General features: G+C 58.2%; 1 protein-coding gene across 2 annotated transcripts; it reads right to left on the bottom strand.

Annotated features, from left to right (window-relative positions):
- Positions 1-1,221: 1,221 nt before the first annotated feature.
- Positions 1,222-14,813, bottom strand: RGS19 (regulator of G protein signaling 19). Of its 2 annotated transcripts, XM_031589661.2 has the most exons (6): positions 14,649-14,813; positions 6,425-6,558; positions 5,995-6,131; positions 4,283-4,357; positions 3,385-3,619; positions 1,230-2,791 (listed from the first exon to the last, which is right to left on the bottom strand). In XM_031589661.2, exons 3-6 carry the CDS (start codon positions 6,093-6,095, stop codon positions 2,603-2,605), a joined length of 600 nt encoding a protein of 199 aa, XP_031445521.1. In that variant the 5' UTR covers positions 6,096-6,131; positions 6,425-6,558; positions 14,649-14,813; the 3' UTR covers positions 1,230-2,602. The 2 variants fall into 2 exon arrangements, with proteins under 2 accessions (XP_090008244.1, XP_031445521.1); XM_090152118.1 differs by lacking the exons at positions 6,425-6,558; positions 14,649-14,813 and having other exon boundaries at positions 1,222-2,791; positions 5,996-6,135.
- Between the last annotated feature and the right edge of the window lie 1,397 nt (positions 14,814-16,210).

Below are 16,210 nucleotides of genomic sequence, written 5' to 3'. Positions count from 1 at the left end.
TGTGGTCACTTCTACTGTTGTGCTCATAAGCAGTACAGGGGCATTTGCAGTCACATCAGTAGCATTGCTCCCCTATTTCAGAGTGAAAAAGCAAGTATTTCCATTGGCTTTTCAGCATGCCAGACAGCAGACATTTAGCAGAGACCTTGGAGATGTTGGGAGGGGAGTAAGCAGCCACATGAAAGCGATGGGAAACGTGCTTGCAGCCCCTTTGAGAGCTGTGTTCCACTCGAGGCAGTGATCCCAACAGGATCTTTTGCTCAAGGCTTTCACTTGATGGGGTGCAGCCAAGTCTCCCAAGAAGGAAAAGATTCAAAGATGCTGACAACTTGTTAAGCCTCACGCATCTTGCAGCGGATGGGATTATTCAAGCCAGGCTTGTGAGGGAACAGTGTCCTCACAGTAATGCTTAAAAAACCCTTCAGGATATAAAACCAAAGCTGGCCAAGGCACTCTGGCTCGTGCACTGTGAACAGGAGCCAGCTAATTACCAGTTGCTGTTGCTTTTCTTGTATTAATGTAAGAAGAGGAGTGGAGCCTGAGTGCAATCCTAAATTTACATATGGAGATTGAGAAACAGAAGGAGCTCCTCAAAAGCTAGAGGGTAGCACCTTGTCTCGTGGCATTCTGCTGTGCTTCTGGGGCAGTCAGAGGGTGGAAAGCCATGGGATAAAGAGGGATGGAGATTGACTGACAGGATGCTTAAGTGCTAGGATGGTGAGCAAGTTTTGACACAGCTTACCTGGTGGTATTGGATCTGTGTGGGGCTGGCACCTTGGTGGAAGATCCAACCTGCCTGCTGTGCTCCTGGACAGCATTGGGGATGCTCTGCAAACCCAAACATGAAGGTAAGATCTCTGTAATGCAGGGTGTGGTGCTGGGGGCCTATCACACTGCTGGCTCTGCTCAGTGCCTGTAGGGAAACCAGCGTGCTGCACCTCTGTGCCAGGCCTCCTGCTGCCGAGTTACTGGTTAGCATCAGTCATTAGCACTGTCACACTTCCATCACTCGACGTACAAGCAGGGGGAGTGCCCTGGGCAGTGGAGCTGTTGCTTTGCTGCTTTTGTATCCATCAGAAATGCTCTCTTGGTTCTTAATGGCTTCTTGGAACAGGATGGGAGCCCCTGCTGTGGGAGCTTGTCTGACCCACTGGGTCTGCAAGGGGCTCTCGGAGCACTAAGAATCAAATAATAAAAATACCAACATTCCTGAGCAAACAAACCAGCTCTGCTCTCTCTCAAAAATACATTTTCTTGAGTTGTATTTCCAGCTTGGCAAACAGAAACTAAATTTACTGACACGAATTTCCACTCAATCACGCCATGAGGAAGGAAGGAAACAAACAAGAAAAAAGAGCTGAGAGTTTGTTTGCTTAAAAAATATCTTCAATAAAAAGAACCGATGCTCTTTTTTCTGAAGGGGGTGGATGTGAAGCCACGGGCTGTTCTGTACCAGAGCCCTTCCAGAACTTCCCAAAGGCTCTGTGGCTGCTGGGGCCACAGTGTTGGCTCTGTGTCAGCACAAGGGCAGGGGCTGCTGGCAGAAATGCTGCAGTGCTGGAAGCTGGGCCTCTGGTAAACAAGTCCTCGTGCCATACAAAAATACACAGATATGATATATCTTTTCCCTGTGACATTTCCCATTGCACACAGAGCCCTGCCTGGGTGCTCAGTGCCAAGCTCCTCTTGCAGGATGAGGGCAGAGCTGTGCTGAGGAAGGTACAGTCCAGCTGAAAACCTTTCCTTTTGGAGGTCCTGGTGCCTGTGCAACCCACACTGATGTTCTCCCAGGGCTTCCTGCACCAAGGATGCAGGATGCTCTTGTGTTTGGGGTGATGAGTGCATGGTCCAGTCCTGCTGCTGCTGACTGGTTGGGACTGGGGCCTCCCAGATCTGGGCTGTGTTGGGGGGCTGCCTCCCTCTGCTCCACAGCATCTCCCTGTTGTAGCAGTGGGGGCTGCCTGGGGTCTGGGGGTGCCCCCTAGATCTGCTGGGGCTGCTCCCCTCCCTGTGCTGCTTCAAACAGACAGAGCGATGTAAACCCGAGGTGTTTTTATATGTACAACAGACGCTCATCAACACCCCCCTCCCTCCCCACTTCCCCCAATGAAAGCCAACCAAAAAAAAAAAAAAACCTTTTAAAATAAAGAGTTAAAAAACCAAACAAAAAAACAATTGACCTCCTCCCTACCCCCTCCCCCCCAAAAAAAACAACAACCAAACAACCCACAGAACAAAACAAGTCCCCCAAAGGGGTCTCAGGTGGGAATTGGGGATGTGCTGCATCCCCAGGTGCGATGGAGAAGGGATAAAGTGACCTCTTCGAAAGTGGGTGCGGTGCAGCCGGGGGGCGTGGGGGGTGGGCACTGAGCCCTCGGCACCCCCTGCTGCCTCCGGTCGGGACGGGGTTCAGTAGTACGAGCCCAAGTTGAGCCGCCGCGGTGCCCCCACCCCGGGGACGGCCCTGGGGGTGGCCCTGAGACCGAGGGCTCACAGGTAAAAAGCTAAAAACGGGGGGGTGAAGAAGAGCCGGGCCGTGCCTCCCCCACCCCTCCCCACCCCCTTCCTGGTGCCGCGTCCCCCGCCGGTGTCCCCACGGCCTTTAGGACTCCGAGGAGGAGCGGGAGACGTTCTGGAGCAGCGATTTGTATATGGCAGAGTTCAGGAAGCGAGGGTAGGAGTCTCTGTGCATCAGCGTGTAGATCTGGAGCTGAGCGTCGTCGAATGTGTGCGAGGACGGCTCCTGCATCTTCCTGTTGATCACCTCCCGCACCCGCGAGTCCAGGCTCACCTGGACGAGAAATGAGGGCTGTGGGACCCCAGCGATGAGCCCCCAACCCCGGGCGCAGCCCCGCAGGACGGGGACGAAGGATGACCCGCGGAGCTGAGCGGAGCGTCGGGACCCGGCGCGGTGCCACGGCCAGAGGGGGGAACCCAGCGATGAGCCAAAGGGCAGAAAATCGGGTCCCAAACGAGGGATGGGGTGGGGCTCGGGGGGGTTCGCACCGCTCCGCGTAGGGGAGCAGCAGGAGCTCATCCCATCCCCGCGGCCTCGGGCCGTGCGCAGGGAGCGGGGTTGGGGTGTCCCCTGCAGCCGCATCTCCTCGGCACGATGGTGCCCTCGTGAGGTTTCGACCCCGCAGCACAACACCGGCGCGGCCACGCGAGGAGATTTGGGGACACAGACGTGAGACGGGGACGCCGCTGGGCACAAACACCCTCCCGATGCCTCCCGTTGGATTTAGGGACGTAGCGCTGTGACCATCCCCCCGGTACCCACAACACCAGTGCACCTGGGTGCCCTTTCCCTAAGAACCTCCCCTCAAACCTCCTCTTAACCAACAGAAGGGGCCAAAACCTTCCCAGAGCATTTGTGCCACGTACCTCCTTGGGCGAGAGGATGGAGATGTAGTCCTCATAGATGGTCCTGGCCTTCTCATCGATGGTGTGTTTGTTGCACTCGGTTTTGAGCTCCTCGCACGCCAGCCAGAAGAGCATGTTCTCCTCACTGTACTCAGTCCTCAAGAACTCCCGGAAGACGTTGCGACCAGCTGGGCTCTTCATCAGCTTGTCAAAGGACTGCGCCCAGCCCCGCACCTCCTCCGTGGTGGGTTTGGAGCTGTGGGGTCAGTGGGGTGGGAGGCAAAGGGAAGGCGTTACAACTGGAGAGGGATGCTCAATCTGGGATGGGATAGGGCTGGGTTTTCTCTGTTGTATCCATCCCCCAGAACAGGGATTGCGCAGGGATGATCCCAGCTCTGAGCCATCCCAGAGGGACTGCTCCCAAACACATCCCCTGTGCTCGTGTTCCTGCTCAGGCTCTGTTCATTATGGAGCTCCTGGAGATCTCCAGAAGTGCGCATGGGGTTTATCCTGGCTCTGCTCAGCCAGGCCACACCATGGGCTGGGTTGAAGCTGAATTCCCTAAAAGGGGACATATTTTGCTGCCAGCTCTGCACAAACCCAGGAGGGCGCAAAACCCCTTCCCATGCTGAGCTGCACTGCTGGCAGGTCCATGCACCAGCACTGACAGCTGGGGGAGCAAGATCCTAATTACTAAAGCAAGGCAGGAGCCATCATTACCACTAATTAATGCATCTGATCCCTGGCACCAGCAGAGCAGCCATGGCCAGGCTGTGTGCAGGCAGCTCTGTCTTATTTCCAAGGCAGTGGATGCCCGGTGCAGGTGCCCCCACGTGTCCCTGCAGACAGGGAGCTTGGTGAATGGCTCCCTGTGCCATGATGAGATGCTGTACCATGCACACGTTGTCCCCACACTCACCACGCTTCACAGTTTGGGATGGTCTCCAGTTTGGTCTCCCGGGATGCCCTCCACGCTCGCTCCCGGTCCTCGTTCCTAACAGGGAGATGGAAAGGTAGTAATGGGCAGCAGGGCATGGGGCTGCAGCCCCACCTCACCTTGACCCCGCTACCTCCTGCCCACCAAATTCCAACCGTGGGCACCCACATCCCACACCTCTGCTCCTTCCCTTCCTTTGTGCAATTCTGCCCTGACCATGCGGTGATGTTTCCTGCGCTCAGGGCACGGCTGTGCCAGGCACCAGGCACCATGGCCAGTGTGCACCGTGCAACCCAGCACCAATGCATTGCTGCAGGGCACCATGCTGTGCTATCGCCTCCTCCTGCTGCCAGCAGGGCTCAGCCCACGCAGGAAGCGGGCGGCCAGGATAGAATTTGAAAGATAAAGTGATGGACGCTGCACTGTGGTGTGGCCACGATGCCCAGCACCAGCACTGCCTGCAGGCAACCACCGTGGCACCGATGTCCCCTGCTCCCCCCATCCTCAGCCCTGTGCTGCAAGAGGAAAGCGGCCTCCAGCCAACTTCCCCCAGCCCACCAATTTCGGAGCTGGGCGCCGACCGCAGCGCTTCCTGCTTGCAACACTGCCTCTGGCTGCAATCCCGGGTTTAACCCTGAGAGCAGCAGCTGGGGTGGGCACATCCCTGCCTGTGCTGTGCCACAGGGCTCAATGTCTGATGCCCCCGAGTCTGGGAGCGCCTTGCACCATCCTCATTTGCTTCTGCTCCCAAGCTCCTGCAGATGCCAAGGTGGGACATGGGTGGGTGTTGCGCTGCTCTCAGTCCTTGTTGCATTTGAGGAAACAAAGCTGGATCAGGAGAATGGGGCCCCAAGAGCAGGGCCTTGCACAGTGATGATGCATCAGTGCTGTGGTTGGTCCACGGGTTTGCAAGGGGCTCAGCTCCAGGTTTGGATGCTCCTCCGGGCTCAATGCTGTCAGTGGCTGCAAAACCCAACGCTGCTGTGGCACACAAAGCTGTCAGCAATCTCACAATGGGCTGATGCTGTGAGCAGGTTAGCTCTCTAAAACCTGGTTAGCTGGGATGCAGATGGAGGTGAGCAGCTGGCGATAGCTTCAGGCAATGCAGGGAGCAGGGCTCAGCTCTGCACAGTGCTGTGCACGGCAGTCCTGCTGCTGCCCTGGGCTTGGGATGGCCTCTGGCTGTGCTGCTCCCACGTGCAGCCCCAGCAGAGCCATCGATGCAGCACAGGATGAGGGTTCCCAGCCCAATACTGCTTTCTGCTCTATATATTTCTAACGACTTGGCTGAAGGGAAGGAGCTGTGGTGAACTGGAGCTCAGCAGGGTGAACTCACGGGGATCCATCGGGAGAATAGCAATGCACGTAGCCCCGTGCACCTGCACTGGTGCTGACACCCACCCCCAAAACATTCCTTTGCAAAGCACTGTGTGCAAACCCCTTGCACGAATATCGCTCACAACCTGTCTAATTGCAGCACGTCTTTGGCTTTTGGCTGCTGACTGAGCACAAAGCACATGGGCACCCCTGAGACGAGGTGAGTGGGAACGGCTCCATCCCCGTTGCGCTCCTGCACCGCTGCCCGTGGTGCTGTGTCCAAAGGGACCCCATCCCTGCAGCTCCGGCTGCACCCACACCTCGGTGCTGAACCAGCCATGGAGGACCAAAGTGCTGCTCGCACGACCCGTGCTTACCATGAACAACTGCAGCAGCAGCACCAGCAGAAGCAGCAGGCGTTGGGGCGGTGGTTGCTGGCGGGTTGCACCGTTGTCGGAGAAGTCTCATGCCGGGACATCGGAAGGGGTGGCTCTGCGGACGCAGGTCCAGCGTACTGCAAGGCAGGAGGGCACGACGGGGAGGGGGTGAGCTGTGGGCAGGCGACCACCCTGCTTCCCCTCACCTCAAAAAGCAGCATTTGGGTCCAAGTGGCATCCAAGGGGCTGAGGTCACTCCTGCTGCAAGCAGGTGGTCAGCAACCCTCAGCTCTGGGTGACACACTGTCCCCATGCGTCCTCCTCTCCCCACCACTCAGAGGTGACCGAGGGACCCCTGTGCTGTGGCTTGCAGTGATATATTTTGCCCCCCCTCAGTCCTACACTCCCCCCAGCCCTATTTCCACCTCACCTGCGTCCCAGCCTCATACACGGTGGCCGTTGGTGGGTCGTGCTCCAGGGGCTCTTCTGCTGCTCGCTGCTGCTCCCAGGCCGCGGGTGACCCGAGCAGCCCGGTTAGCGTCCCTGCAGCCACACGGCTGGAGCCTGCAACAAGCAAGTGGAGTGGCACCATGTTACCCCCATGGTGAGCATGGAACCTGCGTGGGAGCAGCTGGCGAAGGGCTGTGTCATGCTGAGAAGAGCCCTGTGCAGGCTGGGGCAATGCAGGCAGACATTGGTGCAAGAAAAGGAAGTGAGAAGGAAAGGAGGGGAGGGCATAGCGGGCTGCCCCACACTGCTCTCTGACCCTGCTCTTGCTTTGCTGGCTGTGTGATAGCCCTCCTGCGTGCGGCACTCATAGGATCCCCCCACTGCCTGGGGGCTGCCTGCCCCATGCTGGATGCCCCACATCCCAGCTCTGCCCTGCAGGCTTTAGGTACAGTCCATGGTCAGGTCTCAGCCTCGCACAGCTGTGCCCTGTGTCACAGCCAAGCACCATGAAGGCATTTAGGTCCAGGATAGGGAAGTCAGACCCGCTCCACGGCATCATGTGAGTGGAAGGAAACGGGGGAAGTTCTCAACTCCCAGCGCTACCCCCAAACTCTGTGCCAAGTGTTGGCCAGGGCCTGAGCTCAGTACAGCTTAGTGGCACCGACTGCACCTGCCCTATTCCCCACCTGCAGTTGGAATGCTTCATGTCCCATTGCCCCAGGCCAGCATCCTGCTGCAGAGCCAGGACCTGGGATGTGCATCCCAGCAGGGCAGGGGATGCTGGTGGCAGAGGCTTGGAGCCATGCACCACAGGCACAAGGACTGGGGGCTGCAGTTGCCTGCTGCAAGCTCCTCTCCCCAGCCCCTGAAGCCCTCCTGCTGGTTCTCTGTGCTCCTGCAGGAACTAAAAAGGAGAGAGTCTGTGCTTCTCTCCCAATTGTCCCTATTTATAGCCTCGAGTGCTGGCAGGATGGCTGTGACCTTGTCACCCCGCTCGGCAGCAGCTCTGCGCCCTCAGACAGCACTGTTGGCAGGTGATTGCAGAATTCTCATTTTTCCCTTTTTTTTTTTTTGCTTCCCCTGTTCCAACCAACCTCATTCTCAATGGCTGCACAGGCAGCAAAATCCCACAACAAATCCCAGTGGCCCGTTGGTCTGAGGGGTTCATTACAGCAATGATGTGAGAAGGAGGAAAACACAAAGGAACTGTGCTGGGACCCCCTCCTGCTGCATCCCACTGCACTGAATGCAGCACTGGAGCACAGAGCACAGAGTGGCCAAGGGATGGGGACATGGGGATGGAGCGTGGCAGTGCTGCAGTGCTGTCCCACCATGCTGGGGTCACTGGGACAGCAGATCAGGAAGCAGAACTGCACAGAGCCAGAGCCCATGGGGAGGTGTGGGTGTGCAGAAGACTGCAAAAAGAGGAAGGTGGAGGACAGGGGATGTTTCCCAAACACAGACACAAGACAGCCCCATAGCCCCCACCCAGCCCCAGCGCCCTGCGGTGCTGCCCCACACTCGGTGACGTAGCTGCAGCACACGGCCTCGGAGTTCCCAAATTCCGGGCACCCCCGTGCCATGCTGTGCGAGTTCCCACACCCACAACATCCCCAACTGAGCTCTCCCCATCCGATCGTGGCACGGAGGTGACAGGGATGGGGCTGTGCCACCCCAGTGCACATCACCGCCCCGCGCCCCCATGCAGCCGGCCATGGGGGATGCTCCCCAAAATTACTTTGGAAGGGAAACGACCCCTTCCCCGGAGTGGCTGCTGGATTGCAGCATCCACCAAACACCATGGATGTCTCAGGCAGCGCCGGGTCCATCCCCACACCCGTACCTGTGCTATTCCAGCCATGGCCACGCCGTCAGCACCCAGCTCACGGTGCGCAGCGTTGGCCGGCCAGGGAGCCGGGAGGGAAAAGAAGAAAGAGAGAGAAAAGAAAAGAAGCCGAACACATCCTCTCACAGGAAAGGGAGTGGTAAGGGAAGTGGCAAACTCAACTGAAGAGTTCAGACCTTTTTTGGGAAAGCCCCGCCAAGGCCACGCTGCTCTGCCCGGCTGAGAGCCGCGGGTGCCGCATCTCTCCTGCAGTGTGGGGACACGGCTCTCCAGGGCAGGATGGAGACATCTGGGGTAACATGGGGACACCGAGGGCACGCCAGCACCAGAGGAACCCATAGAACCAAGGAAGTGGCCATTGCGGCATCATACCCTGAGCAATGCAAGGATCCATCCAGAGGGACGGTGCCAACATGTGGTGCCCCAGGATTTTTTGGAGCATCACCCGTGGGGGAGGAATTGGGCAGTGAGTGGTGAGGCTCTGGATTGGGGTGAAACGAACCAAAGCCCCATGGACACAGTGCCTCCCAGCAGTGTCACTGCAGAGTAGGTCTGCACCCACCTGCTGCCATGCAGTGTGGGGCTGAGCTCTCTCGCCTGAGAGTGACTCACAAACAAAAGCAACATGTGAGAGAAAAATCGGCCGTGCAACCTCAGCTGCCTTGATTGAATTTGCCCGCGGGGCTGCAACAAAGGCACAGACACCGGCGGTCACTGCTCCGACTGCAGCACAGGGAGCACAGAGCGAGAGCTGGGAGATGCAGCATGCTCCCATCAACAAAAAACCCACCAAAATCCCAACGCCGTGCACACCAGCACCCAAAACCCAACGCGGCTGCACCGCTGCTGTCCCAGCACTGAGCCCACACAGCCACAGGGGAACTCCCCAAGCCCTGTGCAAAACCCCCATGCTTTGGCAGCTCTGCTCCTTGGCAGGGACCCCCCACACCCTCTGGGTTTGCCCCAAGGGCACAGCCTGGCCCCGCAGCTGCCCCCGCCCCGCAGTGCGCCCCAGACACCTGCTGGTGCACAGGAAGTTTTGGGAGCTATTCTTAGACTGCTTTTTCTCTCTTTTTTTTTTTTTTTTCCCTCCCACTTCAGCAATTAGAAGGGACTCAAAAGGTGAGGCTCGAGCTCCAGCACTGGGATGGTGCCTGTGGGCACGGGGTAAGGCTGACCCCCATGCTGTCAGCACGGCAGTGACAGCGGTGCCTGGGACACCTCGGCCACGTGGGAACCAAAGAGGTGGTGATGCGCAGCCCTGCACCTGCCCTGAGCGTGCCCACAAAATGCCCCTGCACCCTGCAGAGGTGGTGGCGGGGAGCAGATGTCTCCGGAAATCCTGCAGTGATTTCTTTATCAGCCCCAGTCCCCAGCACTGGGTGCTCCTGTACTGAGCCAAACCCCATCGCACATCCCCAAAACTCCTCACCGCACATCCCAAAAACTCCCAACGTCCCAAAAGCTCCCCACCAAACATCCCAAAGCTGCCACCAAACACCCCCACAGCTGCCCACCTCAACACCCCAAAGCTCCCACCACACTCCCCATAGCCCCCCATCCCCAAATCCCACAGCTCTGCCCCAGCCCTGCGGGCACAACGCTGCCAGCACCGTCCCCTCAGCCCCGGCTCTCGCACAGAAACGTGGTTAATTATTTCAGAGCCCAGAAATAGCACCCGCGCCAATCAGCTGGGGGATTTAATAAGGCAAACCCTGACAATTATGTTTCTATTAGTGGAGGTATCGTGGCGTTGTTAAGGCAGACTCCCATTAAGCATTTGGTAATGATCCATGCGAAAGGAGAAAGATCGTGGGGATCAATACTGGGCAGAGGCATGGGGCAAGCAGCGGGCACACGGGGAGAGGGAAGGAAGGGAAGGAAGGGATGAAGCCTTGCTGTGCTGCTGCTCAGGCCGTGGTTTGCATCTGGAGTGGTCCCTGAGAAGTTCTGCAGCTGTGCATCCCTTTGCTGAGCATCCCTGACCCCAGCACCGATGGCGTGCACCAAAAATCCCACTTTTGGATGCTAAATCCCTCCACTGATGGAGAATACGGAGCACTTTTGCTCATGTCAGGTGCATCCTGGTGAGAGGCAGAAGAGTCTCTGCGCACAGATGCAGGTGGCACCCATGTGTGGGGCTCACGGCCTCCTCAGCAATGGGAACCCACGGTGATTGGGGCTGTGGAGCCTCAGAGAGCCAAGGGCACAGAGATGGGGCATTGTCTTTTCCAAGGAAAGGGAACAAACAACCACATCGAGGTGAATGGAAACCCTCTGCATCCCAGGGAGGTGCTGGGTCAAAGGGCGGCTCCATGCAGCCAGAGGGTGATTTCCTGCCCAGCCCCAGGATGAGACCAAACGCAGCACCTGGAGCCCCCAGTGCTGCACACAGAGCTGTGTGCCCACCTATGTGAGCACGAAGGCACTGCACACTGCCAGCCCAGATTGGAGCTTTTCAGGATCAGGTTGCAGGCAGAGCCCAGGACAGGTGCCCACGCTGGTGGGCACGGCATGCACGCCATCCCCTCTGCTGCACCATCCCCAGTACAGCCCCTGGGGGACACACATCAGTCAGCACCACAGGGATGCTCTGCACTGTCCCGGCTGTGATGAGCACTGAGGAGCACTGACACAGACCCATGGGTTATTTAAAACTCAACCAAAGGGGAACAAAGTCTGCAGGGTTCGGCTCAGCCATGCAGGGAGGAGCTGGTGGCACAGAGGAAGGAAGTGCTGTCACCGTGCATGGCCCCTGTGCCATGGGCACAGCATGCAGCACGGTGTCCCACGCCGCCCCAAAGCATTGCCATTCCTCATTATTATTTTTGCTTGTTTGGTGAGGCCGGCACAAAGCTTTCCCTTCCTTTTCCGGGGTTGCTGCACCTGTTTGCTCTTCTCCTGCCCTTTGCACTGAACCGCCGCGTGGGCATTTGGCTTCTGCAAGAGCCCCCAGCGGGTTCACACAGGAGAAAGGAGGGAGGGCAAGGGGAAAACCCAAAACCTGCATCCCAAGCACTTTGCTGGCTTCCTTCTATATGGAGCCCCATCCGCAAACCCAGAAATCCTCACTGTCTGTGTAAAGAGCCCCCAGCAGCTCAGCACAAAGCAGGTGAGGCCATTTCCAGGGCTGCTCAGAGAACTGGAAGTGTAGCTTGTTTGGAAATTCTACCCTACGTTTTCCTGCTGTCAGGAAACCCCCCTTTTTTCCATACCTGAGATGAATATTGATGCTGAACCCCAATGGATTACGTTGTTCTCCTTCCTATTGCTGCTCCACCTTCCCTGGGGCTAAACTAAATGCAGGACACGTTGTGGGATAGGAGCAGCTCTGGGGCTGCCCCTTGTGTCCCTCCCCATTTCCTTGGGTGCAGCATGAGCCTGGCTTTGGTCTGAGCTGTAGCTGTATCCCAAAGCCACCAAACACCGTGTCTTCTGGTGCCCAGCTGCTGGCACAGGGGATGGCATGGACACAGCTGCCCCCAGCCACACACCAGCCCTGCAGCTGCAGCAATGCATGCACAGCTGGAATGAAGCCATCCCATCCCTGCAGGAGGTCTTGAGAAGGCAGCTCTGTGCTGCCATCGCTGCAAGGGATCGGAGACTTTCTGAGCAACCAAAGCAGCACAGGGAGCAGCCCCACTACAGCCTGTTGGAAACGCGCTCGCTGCAACAGAGCTCACCAGCAAAATGCATGAGTGCATAGAGCTGGCTGGGCTTGGATTGCAGGGAGAGAGCATGGAGGAGAACAGGCAGATCAGCACTGCTCCAGTGCCCATCGGTGATGGTAGGGAAGGGAACACGAGGGGCTGTGATATGGCCAGCACTTGGTGAAGCAGAGGGGAATGAATGAACTGGGCACTACTGGAAACGTGCTGGGAGAGCTGATGGAATGCCCAGCACTGGACGAGATGCCCACAAGGCTGAGTGCCACGGAACTGGAGTGGGGATGGTGACGTCCCCCATGGAGCAGCTGCCAGCTCCGGGCTGCAACAGCGTGAGAGCTCAGCACCTTCCCCTCCTGCAGCAGTGTGGGACGCCATACACTGTCCTCTCCTCTCCGTTGGGTGAGAATCATTGCGAGAACTGGGAGCAACATCCAATTTCTCCCCCTCGAATTGAGAAGTAGCTATTAAATAACACACAGAACCAAATGGTTTTAGACCCACCCCCTCCAAACAGCCTTTGCAATGGAAATGCAGAGACGTGCAGAGATGAAGAAGGAACTGAGTAATAGGAAGCAGTGGTGGGCACGGGGCAACCCGGAAGCGGCCACGATCCCAGCACAGCACTGCACCCCACTAACAGCCCTATTGCTGGGGTGTGGGTGCACAGCAGGGGCTCACTGCAAGAAACCACCCAGGGGGAGCACAGACCCCCACCAGCATGGCTGAGGGATGGAGCAGAACCCAGCGTGGTGAGCATACCTCCCCCAGAGCTGAGTTTCCAAAGGAATTTTCTCCAGAGGATACAAACTTGGGGAAAATGAAAGACCGCCGTGGCAGGAGGGGCTCTGCAGAGCTTGTGGAGCTTCTGCTCCAAAGATGCTCATGGTGCTGCTCCTGGAGGTAGAGCAGAACACAGCGCTGCCCCGCGCTCTTTGCATGGGCCCAGCAGAGCTCAGGGTGCTGCAGTTCCAGCCTCACAGTGAGCATGTGGCAAAGAGAGGAGAGATGCACTTTGGGAGGCAGTGGAGATGTGCTGCTCCCACACCTCGGGCAGCTAAGCATGAATTACTCTGCCAGGGTATTCTTTTCCCTTTCTCTCTCTGGGTTGGAGCGGCACGATCAGATTATCTCCCTTTGGTTCCTTTCATTTTATTTTAAATAACGATATCAAAACGGGCGCACAGACCCCGACTGATGCATATCCGAGTCACCAAACCCCTGCTTCCCCACTATAATCTTATGAGGTAGAGTTTGTTTAATTGCCGAAGAACACGACTGTATTTTGATTAGAGGCTTTGAGTCATTTGTGGGGAAGGGCTGAGGCGGAGGAGCTGAAATCCTTGTAGGGAAATCTGATGTGGCGCTGTCCCCTGGGATGTATCCTGAGGTACGTGCCCACTGGGGCAACCCTATGCACAACACATCCACCGGGACAGCAGGCACTGTGAACACCAATCCTGTCCGGGATGATGAAGCTGCATCCAGAGGGGAACCAAATCTTCTTGCAGCAGGGAAATCCCTCCCACTCACTTAACACTTTTTGTTGAGTTTCTTAAATAAGGCCATGGATCCGCGCCAGAGCAGCCTCATGGGGAGGGAAGGAGGGAAGGAGCTTCCCAGGGGATCCTCGTTGTGCCCAGGGATGCGGTCGGCCCTCTCCATCCTCTGGCCAAGCTGCCAAGCCCACGTGATGGGCTCGTGTTGGGTGACAGATAGATGTCATGTCCCTATGGGGGAACCACATCCCGGTCACTGGGTCCTCTGGTCACTAAGTCCCCTGGTCACCAGGTCCCCCTGCCTGGTGCTGGAGGACCCAATGGTGACTGGACCTCAGGCTCGCCCTGACCTCAGCCAACCTCCCCATGCCACAGTGAGGTCAGTGCTGCTGGTGGGGTACAGCACCCCTGGCTGCAGGGAGCACGCACAGAACCCCACATCCCACAGAGGATGCTCCAGCACTGCACACCTCTGTGGGTGCAGAGAGGGTCCTGGGGGGTGACCCCAAAGCAACCCTCCCCCTGGGTTGGGCAAAACCCAGTGCAGCCATCCCTGCGACGGGAGGGGGCCCCCGCCTTCCTCCTTCCTCCTCCATCCTCCTCCTCCTCGCAGGGGCTTGGCTCTCTCCGGGGGCGAGAGGGAGGAAGGGGACAAGAGGGGAACCCCCCCTACCCCCACCCAGGCCCGGTGCGCTCCGTGCCCCCGCCCCGCGGAGCATCGCGCTGTCCCCCCTCGCGCACGGGGCCGGTGACAGGCGGTGACACATGGACGGACACACGGACGCAGCCCTCCCTCTCCATCAGCGCCCCGCGGTGCTCAGTGTATGTGCCCGGAGAGGGGAGGAGGAAAAGGGGAGGATGCACGGAAAGGGGGAGATGCGTGGGAAATGGGTGGGGGGGGGGGGGGTAGGGAGGGAGGGAGGGTGGACGGTCATGGAGAAGAGGGGAATCATGGAGAAAGGGGGGATCATGCAAAAGGGGGGTGCGTGCAGGGGGGAGCGCGCACGGAGGGGCGGCGGGGGGAGCGTTACAAGGATGGGGATGCAAAAGGGGTCCGGCCGCAGCCTGCAGGGGGGGTGGGCCGGGCAATGCACGGAGGTGGCGGGTCCGTGTCGTCGTCCCCCCCCCCCCCCCCCCCCCCCCACCTCCGTCCCAGCCCCCGTCATCCCCCGGGCCGGGCCGTGGGTTACTCACGGGTCGGGCATCCGCGCCGTCGAGCAGCGCCGTCCGCTGCCCCGTGCCCACGGCCGCCGCCCGTGCGCTGCCCCCGGGTTCGGCACCGGAGGGAGAGGGAGAGGCAGCGGGAGCGGAGCGGAGCGGAGCGGCTGCACTGCGCACGCGTCCCCCGGCCCCTGCGATTGACTTCCTAAAGCAATTGCAGCTTTGGCACTTCCTCACGTCAAAACACACACACACACACACACACACACACACGCACACCCGTGCCCTACACCGGCACCTACAGCCGCTGTCCGGTGTGTGCAGCCAGCACCGGTACCAGCACCCGAACCCGAGCTGCATCCTGCACCAGGTACAGGATCCTGTGCACCCAGCACCTTTGTAACCCATCACTGCACACCCCATACTGATATCTCACACCCGGAGCCCTGTAGCAGCATCCAGCAGTGGCACCCCGATGCAGGCATCCTGTGCCAGCACAGGGCACTGGGACCCCCTACACCAGCATCCTGAACCCAGTGCCTTTCTCCAGCACTCAGCACTGTGCACCCCCAAGCAGCACGAAGCACTGACACCCAGCACCAGCATCACCCCCAGCATCCTGAACCCAGACCAGCACTGTGCTATGGGGGCACAAGGGGGGAAATGCTCCACCTCTGCTCTCCCACTGAGGCTTTCCCCAAATGCCCTGGGAAGGGAAGGAGCTGGAGGCACCCCTGCTCTGTGGGTGCGTGGGACTGCTGGGAGCGGAGTGATTTTCCCTGAATTCCTTTGTTATTTATTTATTTATTAAAGGGGGATGATGCATTGCTAAAGATAAAGGACGATAAAACTTTGGGAGAGAAAAGGAGGCATAAAAATTTCATGCTCTCGCCAGGTGGGGAAAAAATATCCCATTTTATTATTTAAAACCTCATTAAAACCCATTTCCCTGGGAGAGAAAATGGTCGAACCGCCGCCTCTCAATCCCTGAGACGTGCACTCTGCTACGTGGGGGAAGCATTGAGAACAGGGCCTTCACACGTGGCTGCTGAGCTGCAAACACTGAATATGGCCCCATTCCATGCGAGCAGCATCTGAGAGCACAGAGCTCTTCTCCTGCATGGGGATATGCTGCCATATCAACACCTTCCTTGTTGGATTTTCCTATTTTTCCTGCTTTTCTCTCTCCAGCACGCTCTGAACAGGAGTTTGCTCAGGGAAGATTTGCCCAAGGCCCTTCTTGGCCAAAGCAGGGCATGTCCTGTTGCAGCCTGAGCAGGTTTCAGAGCAGGTTCGCTTTAGCACTCGGAGCCTGAAACTCCTGCAAAGCCTCCTGCGTCCACAGGAACTGCTTTACAGCATTCGGGATTTGCAGAAATCCCACACCAACATTTGGGATTGCGACTTTGTGAGATTCTCTCGAGCCTTTCGGATGGAGGGAAAAAAAAAAAAAAAAAAAAAAAAGCGGATGGAGAAAAAAAAGCCTCCCACCCTCCCAGCTCCCACCCGCCCAGCTCCCCGCGGGGCTCGGGGTCGCCTTGCAGTTGCGGTACCCGCCCGCAGGTGCCGCCCGACTCCGCCGGCAGCGGCTCTAC

This window comes from Phasianus colchicus, chromosome 17 (assembly GCF_987193195.1).
Source record: "Phasianus colchicus chromosome 17, bPhaCol1.hap1.1, whole genome shotgun sequence".
NCBI lineage: Eukaryota > Metazoa > Chordata > Aves > Galliformes > Phasianidae > Phasianus > Phasianus colchicus.
Note: the sequence above shows the minus strand (reverse complement) of the source record. Positions and strands in the feature narration are given on the sequence as shown.

Coding starts and splice junctions, on each gene's coding strand:
- RGS19 (XM_031589661.2), bottom strand. CDS start 6,095: ATGTCCCGGCATGAGACTTCTCCGACAACGGTGCAACCCGCCAGCAAC. Junction 4,358..5,994: donor TGCTGCTGCAGTTGTTCATG/GTAAGCACGGGT, acceptor TCTCCCTGTTAG/GAACGAGGACCGGGAGCGAG. Junction 2,792..3,384: donor CCATCCTCTCGCCCAAGGAG/GTACGTGGCACA, acceptor TTTCTCGTCCAG/GTGAGCCTGGACTCGCGGGT.